We start from the raw sequence: 20561 nt of genomic DNA, 5'->3' as shown, positions 1-20561 counted from the left end.
GAGTTCTTTGGCATTGCCTTTCTTTAGATTGGAATGAAAACTGACCTTTTCCAGTCCTGTGGCCACTGCTGAGTTTTCCAAATTTGCTGGCATATTGACTGCAGCACTTTCACAGCATCATCTTTCAGGATTTGAAATAGCTCAACTGGAATTCCATCACTTTCTCCACTAGCTTTGTTCGTAGTGATGCTTCCTAAGGCCCACTTGACTTCACATTCCAAGATGTCTGGCTCTAGGTGAGTGATCACACCATCATGATTATCTGGGTCATGAAGATCTCTTGTATAGTTCTTCTGTGTATTCTTGCCACCTCTTCTTAATATCTTCTGCTTTTGTTAGGTCCATACCATTTCTGTCCTTTATGAGCCCATCTTTGCTTGAAATGTTCCCTTGGTATCTCTAATTTTCTTGAAGAGATCTCTAGTCTTTCCCATTCTGTTGTTTTCCTCTATTTCTTTGCATTGATCGCTGAGGAAGGTTTTCTTATCTCCTCTTGCTATTCTTTGCAACTCTGCATTCAGATGTTTATATCTTTTTGTCCTTTGCCTTTTGCTTCTCTTCTTTTCATAGTTGTTTGTAAGGCCTCCTCAGACAACCATTTTGCCTTTTTGCATTTCTTTTTCTTGGGGGTGGTCTTGATCACTGCCTCCTGTACAGTGTCATGAACCTCCATCCATAGTTCTTCATGCACTCTGTCAGTCAGATCTAATCCCTTGAATCTGTCACTTCTACTGTATAGTCATAAGGGATTTGATGTAGGTCATACCTGAATGCTCTAGTGTTTTTCCCTACTTTGTTCAATTTAAGTCTGAATTTTGCAATAAGGAGTTCATGATTTGAGCCATATATATACATACATATATATATGTGTGTGTGTGTGTGTGTGTGTGTGTGTGTATATACATATATGCAACTGTGTGTGCTGAGTTGCTTCAGATTAACTCTGTGTGACCCTATGCATTGTAGCCCCCCAGGCTCCTCTGTTCATGGGGATTCTCCAGTCAAGAATACTGGAGTGGCTTCCCATGCCCTCCTTCAGGGGATCTTCCCAACCCAGGGATCAAACCTGCATCTCTTGTCTCCTGTATTAGCAGGCAGATTCTTTACCACTAGCGCCACCGGGGAAGTCCAATCTATCTATCTGCCCTCTCTATCTATATATAATTAAATCGCTTTGCCGTATACCTGAAACAAAGACAACATTGTAAATCAACTCTGCTCAATTTGAGAAAGAGAATTTCTGGTCTAACTATGTTATCAGCTTACAGGGAGCAGTCGGGATGGGCATCCACATGACCCATTATAACATGAAGAGGGGTTCTCCTCTTCTGGAAAATTCTCTGTGCACAGTCAGGCTTCATGGCAGCCCTGGACCCCTTCCTTCCAGGCCACTTCTAGCCTCGTTTCACTCCCCTGCTTTCCCCCCTCTCTTCTCTCTGTCTTCTCCCTCCGAGCGGCTCCCTCTCTCTCAGCAGCGCGCCTCATCTCCATCCTTTCTGGCATCTGCCTGTTCCTGGGCAGAGTGGAGTGTGGGCCTGTCTGCTTCCTGCTATTTTGTCTCTCAGCGTTCTGATTATCCTTCCTGGGTTCACTCACTTGCACGCGGTAAGCGGAGTTCTGTTTTCTTCAGACTCTAGATAGTTAGCCATCTCTGGAGCGGGGAAGGGATTTTGTACCTTGCGAATTAACAAACTTATCAGTGACTTCTCCCTGCGATTCCTCCTGTGGCATGAGTTCCTGGGTTGCTATTGTTGTAAACCCAGGAGCAGGAAGTATTAGGAGTCCTTGTTAGGCATGGAGAGACCTTTACACTCGAGCATCTCCTGCTCATCCAGAAAGGATACACGTGGTCCCCAGGACGCATTCATCTCAACTCTTCCATTACCTTGAAATATTTAAAGCCGAGAAATGAGGCTTCCTTGAATCTTCCTCTTAAAAAAAAAATGCACACACTTTTTTTTTTTTTTTCAAGAATGAGATTCACACACTGGCATACCTGAAACATCACAAAATGACGGAAGCTTTCAACATCCTGAAAGTCAAGGTGGGCACAGAGTTTGTGGTGAAGGAGGCCCGGTGGAGGCGGCTGGTCAAGGTGGTGGCACCAGACGTCAGCAGTTCCCACCTGGAGCTCCTGTTGAGGATCTCCGACGAGGGACAGAAGGGGCACGTGGGTAAGAAGCCTCAATGGGAAGTGGGGGGATTGGATTTTTTTTCATTTTCTTTTTAAAAAAGCTATGTATGTATTTGACTGAGTCCCATCTTAGTTGGGACACATGGGTTTCTCTCTAGCTGTGGTGTGTGGGCTTAGTCACCTGTGGGATCTTAGTTCCCTGATCGGGGATCAAACCCTCAACCCCTGCGATGGAAGGCAAGCTCCTAACCACTGGGCCACCAGAGAAGTCCCTCACTTTCTCACGTTTGCAAATAGAGATGTGTATTGGCTGGCAGTGTTACAGTGGAATTAGGGTCCTGAGCTGTGACTAAGCGACTTCACTTTCACTTTTCACTTTCCTGTATTGGAGAAGGACATGGCAACCCACTCCAATGTTCTTGCCTGGAGAATCCCAGGGACAGGGGAGCCTGGTGGGCTGCCGTCTATGGGGTCGCACAGAGTCGGACACGGCTGCAGCGACCTGGCAGCAGCAGCAGCAGCAGCTGTGTTCTGACTAGGGTGCGTGTTGTCAGCATGTGATGAGCCTTCCAGATGCCCTTTACCTTGTAACACGGTCATTCCCTGTCTGGGATTCTGCTTTAAGGAGCACATCTAAAACATGGAAAATGGCTGTCTGAAGTGCATTTAGCATTTACAAGCGAGAAGTTGAAAGTAACCGATATATTCATGTATACGTGGTTGATGCGATTATCAGTAACGCTTAATACTGGTAGCCTGCTTGCTGTGTGTGCCACTGTTGTGACTATTGTGTGTGATCTTCCCCAAACTCAGGGGAAGCGGGGTGGGGGTCTTGTTATCCGCTTTTGTCAGTATGGGAACTGAGACTCAGGAAGGTCAAGTCATTTGCCAGGGCCACACAGCTGCAGTGTGGTACAGGCTAGACTCCAAGGCCCCTGCCTTTTATCATTATTCTAAACTGCCCCAAATTCTAAGGATCGCTCAACAGGAAATGTTGGTGACATCAAAAATGATCATGAAGGGACTTCCGTGGTAGGCCAGTGGCTATGACTCCACGCTTCCAAGGCAAGGGCCATGGGTTTAATCCCTGGTTGGGGAACTAACATCCCACATGCTGTGCAGTGTGGTCACATAAATAAATACACTTTAAAAGATGCTTTTAAAAATGACCATAAAGATGAGGTAGCAATGGGGAAAGATATACAATGACTGCAATACACCCCGACTTCACTTCACCAGTTCCAAGAAGAGTCTAGAGGGAGACGCATCCAAATGGAGAGGTAAGTCTGAGAGGATGTAAATTCACATGAGACAAGGAGTCTCAAACCAGTCCAGCAGAGCCAGGGCTTTATTAGGACTCATGGCCTGTGTGAGAAGAAGGAAACAGTGACAGTGATCCTCTGGAACTTATGAGAGTGTCCCGGGAAAAGAGGGAACTGTGTGGCAAGACGCTGTTCAACAGGGAGTGCCAGCATCCTCCAGGAGGCAAGGTCAGCAGGGTTTGAAGGCATCTTCGCTGAGCCGTGGGCATGTGCCTTCAGCCACCCAACTCGATGGCTCAGAAGCCAGGCTTCTCAGACCCTGAAGAACCGGCTTTGGCGGCCCTGTTAGGGATTGGCAGTGATACACCGTGGGTCCTCACGCCAGACTCAAGGTTCTGCTAATGATGGGGGGAGAGTGGCTGGGAAGCCCCTGAGCACCATACTTTTCAAGTTCTTTGGAAAGTGCATGAAGCTTTTAAATTTCTAGCCCTCCGTGGATCTGTATACTTGGGTAAAATACAGCAAAGATGAATGACTAGAAAGGTGGAATTAAAAAAAAAACATAAAATTCAAGTCCCAATTTTTCATTATTAAATTTTCCCTCCTGGGTGGATATTTTTTTTTTAAGTTTTTTTGTCCACACTCTGCTGCATGTGGGATCTTAGTTCCCCGACCTGGGATCGAACCTGCATCTTCTGCATTGCAAGATAGATTCTTAACCACTGGACTGCCAGGGAAGTCCCTCCTCTTCTTATTAAGGGCACCAGTCATATGAGATCAGGGCCCACCCTAATGATCTCCTTTCTGCCTAATTGCCTCGTCAGAGGCTCCATCTCCAAAACACAGGCACACTTGGAGGTGCTGGGAGCTAAGCCTTCAGCATGTTAAATCTCAGGGGACACAGATCAGCCCATAACTCCTGTTTGGCCAGTTCCGGCCTTAGACTGTTGCCTTCTCTAGAACTTTCTTCTGTCTCTGGTTTACCATCTCCCATGCCCTAGCACTGCTAATCTTCGAAAGCTTGTGTCGGATTTATAGCCTTAGGTTATCAAAACCTCAAACTTGAACGTTTACTCAAAGCATAGCACCGCTGCGGTTCTGCTTCATCCGCGGCTTTCCCCCTCACATGATGTGAGTCCACCTGGTCTGAGGCTGCAAAGCTGCAGCATGACGACAGCATCAGACCTCACCCAGGCAGTGCCCTGACTTTCTGATGCCCTGGGGACGTTCAGCAAAGGATATTGCACGGCCTTATGAGCAGGTGAGAGGGGGCAAAGGAGGTCGGCAGATGCCCTTGAGACATACATACCCATGACCTTGGCTGCCATTGGTTGGTTCATGGCTGGAGTCAGCAGGCCTCGGTCCTCAGCTCTGAGCCCTGCTCAATTTTTTGTTTTTAAACTTTTTATTTTGTATTGGGGTATAGATGATTAACCATGTTGTGACAGTCTCAAGTGGACAGCAAAGGGACTCAGCCATCCATAAACATGTATCCATTCTCCTCCAAACTCCCCTCCCGTCCAGGTTGCCACATAAGATCAAGCAGAGTTCCTGTCCTTATTGGCTATGCATTTTAATTATAGCAATGTGTACATGTCAATCCCAAACTCCCGAACTATCCCTTCCCACCCATCTTTCCCTGCAGCAACGTTTGGTCCGTAAGTCTGTGAGTCTCTTTCTGTTTTATAAGTTGATTTGTATCATTTCTTTTTAGATTCCCCAGGTAAGGGGTGCCATATAATATTTCTCGCTCTCTGACTTACTTCACTCAGTATGACACTCTCTAGGTCCTCCCGTGTCACTGCAAATGACATTATTTTGTTCTTCTTAATGGCTAAAGCAATGGCAACTTATTCCAGTACTCTCACCTGGAAAATCCCATGGATGGAGGAGCCTGGTAGGCTGCAGTCCATGGGGTCGCTAAGAGTAGACATGACTGAGCGACTTCACTTTCATGCACTGGAGAAGGAAATGGCAACCCACTCCAGTGTTCTTGCCTGGAGAATCCCAGGGACAGGGGAGCCTGGTGGGCTGCTGTCTGTGGGGTCGCACAGAGTTGGACACGATTGAAGCAACATAGCAGCAGCAGCAGCAGTGGCTAAGTAATATTCTGTTGTATACATGCACCACATTGTCTTTATCCATTCTTTCGTCCATGAACATTTAGGTTGCTTCCATGTCTTAGCTATTTTAAACATTGCTGCAATGAGCACTGGGGTGCAGGTATCCTTTTGGATCACGCCCAGGAAGCCTTGCTCAGTTTTGCCACCTGAGTCGTGATCCTATTTGTAAATTAAATGAGACCAGGACTCATCTAGTTTGAAAAAAGGAGTCCGTCTGAGTCCCAGATTTTATGAGCGCTCCGTGGAAGTGGCAGGAGGGTGCCCATAGACTCACAGCTTAGCAGACTTCCCTGGTATTTTGCCTTTCACAAAACAGGGATGTCAATTTAAATACTGTTACCAGGGCAAACATGTCCTCAAGGAAGATAGCCAATTAGATTTGTTAACTTCTAGGGATCGTAGGTTATCTTTTAGGGGAGATAGCAGTTATTTCTGAGGGTATGCAAAGACTCCTTTCGTTAACCAACATTTCCTTTTTTTTTTAAATTTTTAAAGGTTTTTTTGATGTGGACCCTTTTTCTAAGTCTTCATAGAACTTGTTACAGTATTGCTTCTGTTTGATGTTTGGCCTCAAGGCATGTAGGATCTTAGGCCCCCTCCAGGGATGGAAGCCCAACTCCCTGCATTAAAAGGTGAAGTCTTAACCACTGGACCACCAGGGAAGTCCCTAACCGACACTTTCAAAGACAGTTTTAATAACAGAATGACAAACAGAATTTCGCACGTCACTGTAGTCTCCACTCAGTACGAGTGGGAGACCACTGGCCTGTGAGGCATGCTCGCTTTCTCCCTTGATCTGTAACTATGGGCGTGTGTGGTTTCCAAGGTTAAAGGCTGGAATTCCGTTAGTGCCTAAAGTGTTAGACTTAAACCTGGTGTTAAACTGAGAAAGATGAAACTTACAGACGTGGAAAGAAAAGAGCCGAATAGAATTGTTAACAGAGAGTACAGAGAATAATGTGTCTACAACAAGAGTTGGTAGACTGTGATCCACAGGCTATATATGGTCACTGCCTGTTTTTATAAACACATTTTACTGGAACACAGCCAGGCTCACTCATCTGTGTTTTGTTTATGGCTGCTTTCATGCTAAAGTGGCAGAATTGAAAAGTTGAAACAGGGATCAATTGGTCCACAAAACTTAACATATTTACTCTTTGCAGAAAAGAATTTGCTGACCCCTAATCTCCAACATATAGTACCAGAAGGGCACAAATTTCTTGACACAAAATTACCATAATTTGGATTCTCTTTGTCCTTTCTTGTTCTTTTTTTTTTTTTAATGTTTATTTATTTGGCTCTGCTGGGTCTGCAGCATGTGGAATCTTTAGTTGCAGCACATGGGATCTAGTTCCCTGACCTGGGATCTAACCCTGGCGCCCTGCATCGGGAGCACGGAGTCTTAGCCAGTGGACCACCAGGGAAGTCCTGTCCTTTCTTGTTCTACAGAATCTTCTGGATGAAAAGATGTGAGCCCAGTGATTCTGATAGAGTCCCTGTTGGTTGAGGTTATTTGATGACTGAGGTTTTGGGTGGATTCTGTGTACGCACACACAGACACACACATACATACATACACACACACACACACAAAGTTTCATTTATTTATTTGACTTGTCAGGTCTGAGTTGCAGTACATGGAGTCTTTAGTTGTGGCATTTGAACTCTTAGTTGCAGCATGTGGGCTCGAGCTCCTTGACCAGAGACTGAACCCCAGACCCCTGCCCTGGGACCTCAGAGTCTTAGCCACTGAACCACCAGGGAAGTCTCTTGGCTGGATTCTTAACAGTAGGTTCCCCTGAACCCTTTTTGTGGCTGTCATGTCAATGTCTCCCTGCCCTCTGATGGTGGAGCTCATATAGCCCAAGTCTCTGAACTCAAGTTATCACATCAACTAATTTTCCCAGGCTGCCCTTCCCCCTGAGTGGGTACTACATGCCTTTGGCTATTAAGACAAATATATGTGTTTTGGTTCTAACTCTAAAGACCCAGAATTGAATCTACGAATAAGATATTCTTAGCTATCCTAAGATATCTGAGAATGCTTTCATCCAAGTTGATGTTCTTAGGATCATTGAGTGTGCAGTGTTAATCTCTTAGTCATGTCCGATTCTTTGCAACCCCATGGACTATCGCCCACCAGGCTCCTCTGTCCATGGGATTCTCCAGGCAAGAACACTGAAATGGGTTGCTATTTCCTTCTCCAGGGGGTCTTCCCAACCCAGGGATCGAACCTGGATCTTCTGCATGCAGGCAGCTTCTTTACTGTGGCACTCCTAGAGAATATAAGCAACATGACTGTTGAATATCACTCAGTGTTTTGTCTAATTCAGGCTCCTCGCTCGGATGAGGCCCCACTTTGAACATGGCTGGGGCTTTCTCTTTGCCTGGGTGTCTGTTGATAGCAGTTCACTGTCATCTTTCTCAAATTAATTATTATGGTGGCATCTGTAGAACCATGACTGGTTGTTTACTTCTGAAAACTTGGAGACCTGGCCATCGTCTAGGCCTCTAACCGAGAAGCATTCTAGAATTTAAAAACTCTATCCCGGAACTTCCCTGGTGGTCCAGTGGCTAAGACTGTGTGCTCCCAAGGCTGGGGGCCTGCGTTCTATCCCTGGTCAGGCAACTAGATCCCGTATGTCGCGACTGAGAGCTTGCATGCCACAAGTAAAGGTCCCACATGCCACAACAAAGATAAAAGACCCCGAGGGCCGCAGTTAAGACCCAGCACAGCCAAATAAATAAATATTTTTTTAAAATAATTCTTCTAAAAAATTTAAAAAAAAATCCACCCCACTCTTTAACAACTATCTCAGCTATACCTGAATCTGTACCTGCAATTTACAACTTTCTTTAAAGCTTAACAAAGCCTTCAACTTGGTTTTCAAAGAAGCAGCAACACTCTGTGTACAATATGATTTCATCCATCGATGTGATGTTTCTTGAAGTTGTATGTAACAGGAAGTTCATACATGAACAGTGGACTCTTGGTCAGTACCCCACAAGCCTGGTCGGGGAGAAGTGCATGAGGTGGTGTAGAATAGTCTGCTTGCCCTGGGCATTCAGCAGGTCCTGAGTGCGTTGGCTCAGCAGCTGGGTGGGTCCAGGCTAGTCAGGAGAGTGATCACTGTGGACTTCCCTGGTGATCCAGTGGTTAAGAGTCCACCTGACAATGCAGGGGACACAGGTTCTATTCCTGGTCTGGGAAGATTCCAAGACCCATGCCAAGGGGTACCTAAGCCCGTGTGCCACAGCTACTGAGCCCGTGCTCTGGAATCCATACTCTGCAACAGGAGAAGCCACTGCAGTGAGAAGCCCGCACACTGCGGCTAGAGAGTGGCCCCTGCTCGCCGCAGCTAGAGAAAGCCCGCACAGCAGTGAAGGCCCAGTGCAGCCAAGCATTAATTACCTAATTATTTTTAAAAAGAAAGTGATCATCGTACTGTGGCCTGGGATGACGCGCCAGTGTGTTGTGGAGGCTGTGGGTTTGAGTGAGTCCCTGAGAAGGGGCAGAGAGGAGGGTGGGCCGAGAAAAGGGTGGAGGTTGAAGGGTAAGGGTTATGCCTACCTTGGAGGTTTTGAGGGGCGGACAGGGACATGGGATTGAGGCTGGAAACGTAGGTCAGGCAGATGTGGGAGGCAGTGACTGTCCTCACTGAGGAGGAAAGTGAGGTGGGAGGCAGGGAGGGAGGCAGTGGCATCTGTGAACCAGCAAAGTCGCATGCTTGGTTTGGCTGCTTTAGGCTGGCGCAGGGTCTGCGTGAGGACAGGCGGGAGGCGGGGCCACTCGTTGGCGCCTTGGCCTTGGCCTTTGCGGCTTCAGATCTTCATCTGTGAAATGCAGATCCAAGAGCGCGGTCTTGGTGTCACTCTCTGGACCTTAGTGTCACAGCGGCCCCATAAGGGGGGTCGTCTTTTCATTGCAGACAAAGTGAACTTTCTACGCTTGGCTGACCTCCTCAACATCCGGGTAGTCGCCATCAACATCAAGAAACACCCACTGGAAACTTGGATGCCTCGGGTATACCAGTCATCCACAAGCCTCTTGGTCCAGAAGATGGTTCAACACAGGCAAGTGACATGGAGCCGGTTTTCTCTCAAGTTGCTTTTAAAGTCGTGCAATCAGTTAGTGCTATCTGGACTGAATACATTTCACCATTGAAGCTATAAGTCACTCCCTGCTTGGTGCGTTTGTTTTTTCAGGGAGGCATGGAAAGGGTTTTGGACAAGCTGTGTTTAACCTTAGCCAGAGGCCAGGCTTTTAGATGACGCTTCCTTCTTCGATTTTTTTTTTTTTTTTTAATGCTCAAGAGCCACAGACTGGCTGTGCTTTCTGAGTCAGGGAAGCGAATCACTCTGATTTCAGAAAGTTCCAGTCCTGTCAGAGTTATTAGGAAGTTGATGGCAAGTGTGGTATTTTGACTCTGTAAAATGTGGTAGGAAGACGTGAGTTAGCATCACGGGAATGACTGTTAAGAATGTCAATTGAATCTTTTATTCTCAAGTAGATGGACTTGGTGAAAAGTGACTGATTGGAAAAGACCCTGATGCTGGGAAAGACTGAGGGCAGGAGGAGAATGGGGGGCAGACCAATGGTTGGATAGTGTCATCAATACAGTGGACGTGAGTTGAGTAAACTCCGGGAGATGGTGAAGCACAGGAAAGCCTGGAGTGTTGCAGTTCATGGGGTCGCAAAGAGTCAGACGTGACTGAACAACACGATGGACTCCAGCAAGAGCCCTTTATCCTGGTTGGAGACCTTATTTTTGCTACACATTGCCTGGAATACTCCTGTCAGCAGAGATTTCCCCTCTTGCTGTCTTTGAACTTATTGTCTCATAAAAGTGAATGATGGGACGTCTCTGGGGGTCCAGTGGTTAAGACTCCACACTCACAGTGCAAGGGACCCAAGTTCTGCCCCTGGTGGGAACTAGATCCCACATGCCATGACTAAAGATCCCGAATGCTGCAACAAAGATCTAAGATCCCACGTGCCACAGCTAAGACCTGTTGCAAATAAATAGTTTTTTAAGAAAGTAAATGGTTCAGAAGTCCTTGAAAGTAGCCCAGCCTATGATGTTGATAAATATTCCTTTCAGTGCCCATATTTTATATTAACCAAAACCGTTTATGTAAAAGGTCCTTTCCATTCATCTCAACATTGAGCTACAGATGTGTTTCACTTGGTGGATGTTTGTGTGTCCACATGTGGCCTCCAGGGCTGGCCCCTGCAGTCTGAAGCTTCCCCAGAACAGTGGGCTAGGACTCTGTCTTCCTGCGGCCACGTCCAGGATTCACCCAGGAGCACAGCACGCAGATGCCTGCTTGGGGCAACCCGCTCTGTCATTGAAAAGTTGATCCTGAGCCCAAATATCACGTTTTTTTCATCCCTTTTCACCCCTGACTTGGTGAGAAAATAGGACATGTTGACTCCCTGGAAGTCTCGTGTGTGTGTAAAGCGACTATATCCCAATTTAAAAAAAAGACACACACACACACACGCTGGATTTCAAAGACTTCATACCAAAAAAGGATGCCAAATATCTCGCTTATAATTTTTATGATCATTACATGTTAAGCAGATAGTAGTTTGGATGTACTGTGTTAAATAGAAAATATTGGTAAAATAATCTTAACCTGTTTAGAAAAATAAAAGAGAATTTGGTTTTTTTTAAAAAAGAAGTTTTCAGGAGCTTTCTTAGCAAAGGATTCCAGTTTTCCAGGGACAAGCAGTGGAGATACAGTGGTCCCTTCTCCTTGCCCCCGATTCTACTGAACCTTTCCTCTGACCCAGCCGCTGTGCCGGAAAGGTGAACTTGGGAACACTGGGCCTTCTCCCTCATGCTGTCTTCATTTTCTCCTGGTAGGAAAGCCTGGGAGGCAGGTGAATTTCAGGTCCCTGACCATGGTGGAACCTTTCTTTCCGTGAGGGGTAAATGTGTGTTTGTGTGTGTTGGTGGAGTGGGAGGTGGTGAGTATATCACATTCATCCCATTGACAGGAAACACATCTGTCCCTGTAGGGCTCTAAACCTGCTTTTTTCTCTTTTAACTGCAATATATGACAGAATCTCTTCTTTTTCTCTCCTGCCAGGATTTTTGTCTGGGTTTACGATGTCATCATTCTAATAAATGCCATATTCATTGCTTTGGATGAGAAGGACTCCTTAATTTCCTATGCAGAATGGCTTTTCCTTTCTCTGTATATCATTGAGATTCTCCTGAAATTGTACACGTATGAACCCAGCGCTTATTTTGGAAGGAAGCAGTTCTGGAACTGGTGAGTCTGTGTGTTTTTTTGTGGGTAGTGGGGAAACTGTGGGTGAAGACAGGGCTTCCTGTCACACTGTGGGAACACAGCTCCGTCTGCCTAGTTTTGAGGTTTCTTTTTTGTTGCTCTTTGCTCATTAGTCTTGTTTTGTTTTTTTGACCATGCTGCAGAGCATGAGGGATCTTGGTTCTTGGTCCTCCCAGGAATCGAACCTTCGCCCCCTGCTGTGAAAGTGTGGCATCTTGACCACTGGACTTCAGGGAAGTCCCCAGGCTTCTTAGAATGAAGTCTTGAGGACATGGGAACATCTGGTTGTCAGAGCTGTGATTTATGATGTCAGTTCGAATGACTGGCTAAAATTAGAATCACATCTTGAATTTGAAAAGAAATCTTAGGACACAGGCCCAGTGAGACAGTTCCCTCCAGAACTGCTGGGCCCCACACTCATCTAGTCTTATTATCAGAAAACATGGCCTGCATGGCTGGATGATGAGGACCTTAGTGAGCTCTTTCCTGGGCTGGATGTGTCTCTGTGACCTTCTCTTCTCCAGGCTGTGTACCTCCTGGCCTCAAACCATCGCCTGCATGCTGCACACCATCTCGGGTGCCACTGAGTGTCAGGCATCATGGAACACAAACTTTAGGAGGACACAGTTTGGAAAGTTGGATCTCTGTGGTTACTGCTTTCAGTGCCAAGAAACTCACTAGAGTTCTTGTGTGGCCCAACAGGAGGGACCTGACCAGTGTTGTCCAGGACCATGGCACCTTTGTCAGAAAGAAAAGTAATGGCATGATGAATTTCATCTTTAATTAGAAAGTTGCAGAACCTCCCTGGTGGTCCAGTGGTTAAGACTCCATGCTTCCAATGCAGGGGATGTGGGTTTGATCCCTGGTCAGGGAACTAAGATCCCACACGTTGCTCAGTGTGGCCAAAACACAAAAAGAAAAAAAAAATTTAAGTTGCAATGCATTTAGTAAAATTAATGCCAAAAAAAATTATACTGTGTATTCTGAAAATGTGTCAAAGTGTTCTTGCAAGTATGTAACTATGTTGGAAGGCAGAGTGATATGAATTAGTTGATTTCTACAGATTTCCCAGAATGGTTAATTGGAGCAGCCAGTCAGTGATTAAACACAGTGTTTATTTTTGTATCTGCTATCCTAAAAATCATGGAAATGAGTCTGATGGCTGGATCTTGGCTTTCCCTAGGAGATGGGATTCAGCATTTTCTTTTTTTTTTAAATTTTGTTTTATTTTTAAACTTTACATAATTGTATTAGTTTTGCCAAATATCAAAATGAATCCACCACAGGTATACATGTGATCCCCATCCTGAACCCTCCTGGATTCACTGTCCTGAGCTTGACAGACCTTTCTCTTGATTCCTTACTGATGTTGCTTCTTCACTGTTAGGTTCGACACGCTGATCATCATCGCAGCCCTGCTGGCCACTGTGGCCAACACCACCATTCAAGGTCAGTGTCATCACCCACTCCCAGCTTCTCTGCTTCCTGGATCCTGTGTTCAATCAGTGATCTTTGTAGAACATCCACGGTGCACTCGTAGGGTGTTTGGAGCAACGCAGAGGGGATGAAAGAGAATCGGTAACAGTGTTCCGTGTTCTGGAGAGGGATGCTAGCTTTGTCTGTGTTTAGCTGTATGGTTGGTGTTGTTCAGTCGCTCATTTGTGTCCAGCTCTTTGCGACCCTATGGACCACAGCATGCCAGGCTTCCCTGTCCTTCACCATCTCCCAGAATTTGCTCAGACTCACGTCCATCCAGTCGGTGATGCCATCCAACCATCTCATCCTCTGCATCAGGGTCTTTTCTAGTGAGTCAGTTCTTCACATCAGGTGGCCACAGTATTGGAGCTTCAGCTTCAGCATCAGTCCTTCTAATGAATATTCAGGGTTGATTTCATTTAGGATTGACTGCTTTGATCTCCTTGCAGTCCAAGGGACTCTCAAGAATCTTCTCCAGCCCTACAGTTCAAAAGCATCAAGTCTTCGGTGCTCAGCTTCTTTATGTAGAGATTCAAGTATAGGCATCATCATACCAACCACTCACCTGGTTATTTCTCCAAAACTGCCCTTGGTCTCAGGGCTTATCCTTGACCTTCTGCCCATGCTGACCCCTGACCCCGGATCCAGCTGTAGCATCAGCCTCTGCCCACCATCCTCCCACCCTCTTCCTTCTACCCTCTTCTGGCTTCCCCGCTTGTGCCCTCACCACCCTGCACACTCCTTCCTGTAGAAGGCAGAGAAGATTATTTACAGATAAAGCAGGTTCTCTCTCTTTTTTTTTTTTTTCCAAATGTTTATTTCTTTATATTTTTGGCTGTGCTGGGTCTTCATTGCTGCGCATGGCCTTTCTCTAGTTGCAGTGCACAGGCTCATGGGTTCTCATTGCACTGGCTTTTCTTGTTGCAGAGCATGGGGCTCTGGAGCACAGACTCAGTAGTTGTGGCATGGGCTTAGTCACCCCGAGGCACGTGGGATCTTCCCAGACCAGGGACTGAACCCATGTCCCCTGCATTGGTAGTTGGATTCTTAACCACTGGATCACCAGGGAATTCCAGACAGAGTAGCTTCTTAACCTGAATGCTGGGGGAGAAGGGCTTGCTGAAATGTGTTCCATAGAACGGGACTCACAGTCCCTTCTTGATGATGGTCTGAAGTCTGTGGTCCTGCACTTATGAGTCTTTGCTCTAGGGCTGGCAGGGCTGCTCAGCTCAGCTCTGATCAGCTTGCAGAACCCTCCCTTCCTTATTGCATGGAGCCATCACCCTGTTCTTGAAGTGCGTATTTCCCCAGGACCCACAGAGTCTCAGGCGTTGTTGAATTATGGGACAAGCTGGAGGTGCTCAGAAAGAACAATGAGAGTTGACTGTGCTCTTTTTCCAGCGAGAAAATACAACAGTCAGCAGGTACTGGATATTGTCTTGATTTTGAGAATACTCCGGCTCCTTCGGGTCATCGTCAGCATCCAGAGGTAAGGATGAAACCATGGGGAACCGTTGCACCTGGGTGGTTTCCCCTCTCTGGGGCTCGACAGAGACCATCCTGCCTGGGAGCTAGAAACACGCCCAACTGTGTCCCCAGGGTGGAACTTGTATAGAGGACCTGGGTTCTCTGGGGGCAGTGGGCGGGGGCAGTGGGCAGCGGCAGGGACCCTGTGAAGATGGTGAAGGGGACCCATGGCAGCTCCCTGAGGGCAGGAAATCAGTCCATCACTTTCATCCCTGTGACCTGGTCCCTCAACTGTGCTTGCGAGTCTTGACGGCAGCTAATGCTGGCCCTGGTGGCTCAGACGGTAAAGCGTCTGCGTACAATGCGGGAGACCCAGGTTCGATCCCTGGGTCAGGAAGATCCCCTGGAGAAGGAAATGGCAACCTACTCCAGTACTCTTGCCTGGAAAATCCCATGGACTGAGGAGCCTGGTAGGCTACAGTCCATGGGGTTGCAAAGAGTCAGACACGACTGAGTGACTTCACTTTGCTTCACTTCACTTCAATGCTAACAGTGTGATAACCATCGGCTTACTGTTGTTCAGCCCCTGAGTCGGGTCTGGCTCTTTGTGACCCTCTAGGCTCCCCTGTCCTTCATTGTCATGTCCATTGAGTTGATGCCATCCAGCCATCTCATCCTCTGTCACCCCTTCTCCCCCTGCCCTCAATCTTTCCTAGAATCAGGGTCTTTCCCAGTGAGCCAGCTCTTTGCATCAGGTGGCCAAAGTATTCAGTTCAGTTCAGTTCAGTTCAGTCGCTCAGTCATGTCCGACTCTTTCGACCCCACGAATCGCAGCATGCCAGGCCTCCCTGTGCATCACCAACTCCCGGAGTTCACTCAGACTCACGTCCATTGAGTCAGTGATGCCATCCAGCCATCTCATCCTCTGTCGTCCCCTTCTCCTCCTGCCCCCAATCCCTCCCAGCATCAGAGTCTTTTCCAATGAGTCAACTCTTCGCATGAGGTGGTCAAAGTACTGGAGTTTCAGCTTTAGCATCATTCCTTCCAAAGGAATCCCAGGGCTGATCTCCTTTAGGATGGACTGGTTGGATCTCCTTGCAGTCCAAGGGACTCTCAAGAGTCTTCTCCAACACCACAGTTCAAAAGCATCAATTCTTCGGCGCTCAGCTTTCTTCACAGTCCAAGTCTCACATCCATACATGACCACAGGAAAAACCATAGCCTTGACTAGACGGACCTTTGCTTGTTAAGTCCTTTCAACAACACTTGATGTAGAGGCTTTAATGATCCTGAGTTCATGGGTCATGACACTGAAGCTCAGCGAGAGCGAGAGGTTTCCCCTGATGCACAGCGAGAAAGAGACAGACGTAGGGCACAACCCGGGAGTCTGATCCCCAAACCTGGAAAAGCCCACTCTGCTTGGGATAGGCTAGGTTCCTTTCCAGGAGCATAGGGGGATGCCTCCATTTGAGGACTGGCCTGCTATCCCACAAGGTACTCACTCTTTCAACCTAAGTCTCCAAGGAAGCTTTAATACAGACTGGATTTTTGATGAAGAAAAAAGTGGAGGAAAAAATCCGATGAGACTGTATGGTTTTTCTTTTTTTACAAGTTTTTTGTTGTTCTTGTGGACCATCTGTAAAGTCTTTATTGAATTTATTACAGTATTATTTCTGTTTTATGTTTTGTTTTTTTGGCCGCAAGGCATGTGGGATCTTAGCTTCCCAATCAGGGATCGAACCCTCACCCACCTGCATTGAAGGGTAACGTTTTAACCGCTGGTCCATCAGGGAAGTCCCAGGCTGGATGGATTTTCAGCCTCAATACCCACCTTTGTCTTACTGGTGAAACTGATGACCTTTCTTTCTCTCTCTCTTTTTTTTAACTGCCTTGCTTTGCTGTAGGTGAAATACAGGTTAACCACCTGCTGCCCCTCCCACCCAGTTCAGTAGATGGACTGACACCGACAAAATTGTAAAGGCAGATTCCCAGCGGCATTTAGAGGACAGATCCAGGGTAGGAGGGAGAGGCATTAGACCCAAGGTGCTAGGATGGTGTCAGTTTTATTCTTACCTGCCCTTTTCCTTGTGTCAGAAACTTCATTTTATCCCAGGTTTCGGGTGATCGTGACCACCTTAATTAACATTGGCCCCACAATGCTGACATTCGGCGGCCTGGTCTTGGTGAGTGCTTTCTTTCTGATCCACGTGAAGCAAGTGGTAAAATGTTCATTTTTAAAAAATTACTTACTCATTTCTGGCTGCACTGGGTCTTCGTTGCTTTGCATGGGCTTTCTCTAGTTGCGCCGAGCAGCGGCTGCTGTCCGTTGCAGTGGGTGGGCTCTTCACAGTGGAGCTTCTCTTGTTGCAGAGCGCAGATTCTAGGGCTTCAGTGGTTGCAGCACCTGGGCTCATTGGTTGTGGCACACGGGCTTTAGTTGCCCAAGGCATATGGAATCTTCCTGGACCAGGGATCAAACTGTGTCCTCTGCTTTGACAGGCAGATTCTTAGCCACCGTACCACCAGGGAAGTCTTAAGAAATTCATTCTTAGCAGCTCTCTCTGAGCCTTATTTTAAGTGAGGGAAAGAAAGAGATGTGAAATCAATGAGTTCAGTGGTTTCTAGGAGCCATTTTTAGAAATATCAAATGTGTATAAACATCAGGCATTTATACCTGCAAACAGTTCAGGTACACTGGCTGCTGTAATGAACACCCCAGCCTCAGCGGGTTAATCGCGTTACAGTTTTTCCCACCCGAAGTCCAGGGGGTATTCCTAGCCCTAACCACCAGGTGGTTCTCAGGGATTTAAGCTCTTCCAGTGCATGGCTCTTGTATCTGGGTTGTTTTTTAAACTCTACTGGGAAATCGCTATACGATATGACAAATATGCACAATATGACCAATATTCGAAATCTAATGATTTCTAACTTTCCTGGTGGCTCAGCAATAAAGAATCCACCTGCCAATTCAGGAGATGTGGGTTAGATCCCTGGGTCAGAAAAACCCCCTGGAGAAGGAAATGGCAACCCACTCCAGTATGCTTGCCTGGACAATCCCATGGACAGAGGAGCCAGGTGGGCTGCATTCCATGGGGTCACAAAGAGTCAGACAGGAGTGAACAACAATAGTGAATTTAACCCCCTGACTTGTTAGCAGCATCACTTTGACTTTGTAAATGGAGACTCTGGGAGAGGGCAAGGTGTGGTCCAGCTGGGGTGTCTCCTGTCCCTGAACAACCCAGTGTTGGGTGGGCAAAGCCCAGCCACGCTTTTTCCTGATGTTGCTGGAACTCATGGCTGGGGGGCAGCCATTCCTGGAATGAGGGTAGCAGCCTTCCCTGCTGGCTGTTGTCACCTGGCCCGCCTGTGTCCATGTCCTCCTTCCTCCCCTCACTCCGCGTGCCACCCCGTGACCCTGCCGCCCACCCTAGGTGGTCTACTACGCATTTGCCATCATTGGGATGGAAGTGTTCCACGGCAAAATCCACTTCCTGGACCCCGGTTCTGGCAGTCCTGATGCCCTGGTGTGTGGGAACCCAGCCTTAAAAGACTCAGCATTTGCCCAAGGCAGGTACTGCAAGAACAACTTCAACGACCTGGCGTCCTCACTCATCCTGCTGACGGAGCTCACCGTGGTTAACCAGTGGCACAATATCCTTTCTGAGGAGGCGGCGTGGTGGGGGATGCTCAGAGCAGCTCCTGGGAGGAGGAGGAAATGGGAACCTGCTCCAGTATTCTTGCCTGGGAAGTCCCGTGGACAGAGGAGCCTAGCGGGCTATAGTCCAGGGGTCGAAAAGAGTGGGACACGACTGAGCGACTAAACAACGACCTGGCAGGTTTGGTGCCTTAGCTTCGCACTCCTCGCGGACGGCTTTGCCCTCGTGACACACCAGGCAGCAAAGCTGTATTTCATCGGCTTCCACGTGGTGGTCGTCATTCTCATTGTGAAGTGAGTTTGCTCCTGCCAGTGGGCCTTTCCAGACCTGCCCCCCCCCCCCACCACCTTCAGACCTACAGCCGCTCGCACCTCCCTCCTCCCTGGCTCCACCCTGGACTTCCCTGTGGATGGGTCCCATCTCCCTTGCTAGATGCCCAGGACACCAGAAGGGAGGTGTCTAACTTCTGTTCACACTCGTGTTCTTCAGTGTCAGCCAGCCGTGCGTGTCAGTATATCATATAAATATCATAGCCTCACAAGTTGTTTGGGTCAGAAGGGCTCTGGGGTCCTGGTGGGTCTCCCTACCCTTCCCCACTGGGATGAACATCCTTGTGAATTGCATCCACCCTCTGCTGAAATCTGCCCAATTCCTGGGATTCCTTAGAACCTAAATGAGTTAGTTTCCTTGTTGTCCAGCTCTGGTCCTCCCCTGTCCTTGCACAGGGAGAATGGAAAGGTGCCACTGGTTACTTCTCTTCATTGGTTCCAGTTCTGTCCTGATCCGTCTTCGGGGGTGGGGGAACTCAGCCACTATTTGAAAGCAGTTATGACATCTCAGTGCTTCAGAGGGCTTTCCTTCCAGCTTGCCGATCTCTGATTCTAGTTCCATTGTTCCTTGTGGGAATCTGAGTTCCCTTGATCACAGGTTTTCGTTTCTTTAATAATTTTGGTTATTTATTTATGCATTGGCTGTGCTGGGTCTTCGTTGCTGCTCAGGCTTTTCTCTAGTTGCAGCAAGTGGGCACTACTCGTGGTGTGTGGGCTTCTCCTCATTGCAGTGGCTTCTCTTTTTGCAGTGCGCAGGCTCTAGGGTGCCTGGACTTCAGTACTCATGGCCCATGGGCTCTAGAGCACAGGCTCAGTAGTTGCTCTGCAGCATGTAGGATCTTCCCAGATCAGGGATCAAACCTGTGTTCCCTGCATTGGCAAATGGATTCTTTACCACTGAGCCACCATGGAAGCCCTTGATCGCTGAGTTTTTTTCCCAGAGATGTTTTCTGGCTGTTGTACCCTTCTCAGTGCCCAGGGCACGCAGCTCTTGGCGTGGCAGCCCAGCCTTGTTACCTCAAGGTTGCTTTGGCCACCAACCTGCTGGTTTTGGCTGAAGAACGTCGCAGTAGAGGGAGGGGAAGGGAAGAACCGCTCAGCGCTGCTGGTCCTGCACAGTCTGGACAGAACATGCAACAGGAACAAGAGAAGAACGCCTCCAAGTGGCTCTAAGAGCGATTTTCAGAATGCTGGGGTGGGCCGGGGGATCGTGAAAAGCTGTAGGGGCTCCTCCCCAAGGTTCGTGGAGGCGGTGACAGCAGGGCTCCAACAGCACTGAGTGAAGGCAAGGTGGTGAGGGGCTGGGACTCCCTACTCTCTAGTCGACGGGTCACTGTGCATGCACGTCATGTGTATGTAATGACAGAGCGAGACACCGAGGGTCCAAGACAAAGAGCTTACGGAAGCTGCAGCCAGAGCAATACTTGGGTCTGCTCCCTGAGCCCTAATCCCCACTAAGCAGCGAGATGAGGGCCAGCTGGATGGGCTAGATTGTAGAACCAGAAATTCAAACTGAGGAAACTCTAATCTGTGTATCTGGGAAGATCTGCTCATCCTCCCCTCTGGAGAGAGAGAAAAAGAGAAATACCTTATTTTAAAATCTTTTTTCCTTGTATTGGCGTATAGCCAGTTAACAGTGTGATAGTTTCAAGTAAACAGGGGAGGGACTCAGCCGTACATATGCAGTGTCCATTCTCCCCCAAGCTCTGCTGTCCTCCAGGCTGCCGGGTGACATGCAGCAGAGTTCCCTGTGCTAGATGTGTGGGTCTCTGTTGGTTTTCTGTTTTATTTTATTTTTTAAATTTAATATATTT

At 47.7% G+C, this 20561-nt stretch overlaps 1 protein-coding gene across 1 annotated transcript in view; it reads left to right on the top strand.

The window, feature by feature from the left end:
* LOC133256654 (two pore channel protein 2-like) overlaps window positions 1-20561 on the top strand; it is a 56605-nt gene that overhangs the window by 26406 nt on the left and 9638 nt on the right. The window contains exons 9-16 of the mRNA XM_061431458.1: window positions 1973-2174; window positions 9449-9593; window positions 11616-11801; window positions 13207-13268; window positions 14697-14784; window positions 16876-16945; window positions 18194-18405; window positions 18613-18711. Coding sequence (XP_061287442.1) covers window positions 1973-2174; window positions 9449-9593; window positions 11616-11801; window positions 13207-13268; window positions 14697-14784; window positions 16876-16945; window positions 18194-18405; window positions 18613-18711 — 1064 coding nt within the window. The remainder of the gene's footprint in view (window positions 1-1972; window positions 2175-9448; window positions 9594-11615; window positions 11802-13206; window positions 13269-14696; window positions 14785-16875; window positions 16946-18193; window positions 18406-18612; window positions 18712-20561) is intronic.

This window comes from Bos javanicus, chromosome 11 (genome assembly GCF_032452875.1).
Source record: "Bos javanicus breed banteng chromosome 11, ARS-OSU_banteng_1.0, whole genome shotgun sequence".
Classification (NCBI taxonomy): domain Eukaryota; kingdom Metazoa; phylum Chordata; class Mammalia; order Artiodactyla; family Bovidae; genus Bos; species Bos javanicus.
This window is presented reverse-complemented; position numbering and strand designations above follow the sequence as displayed.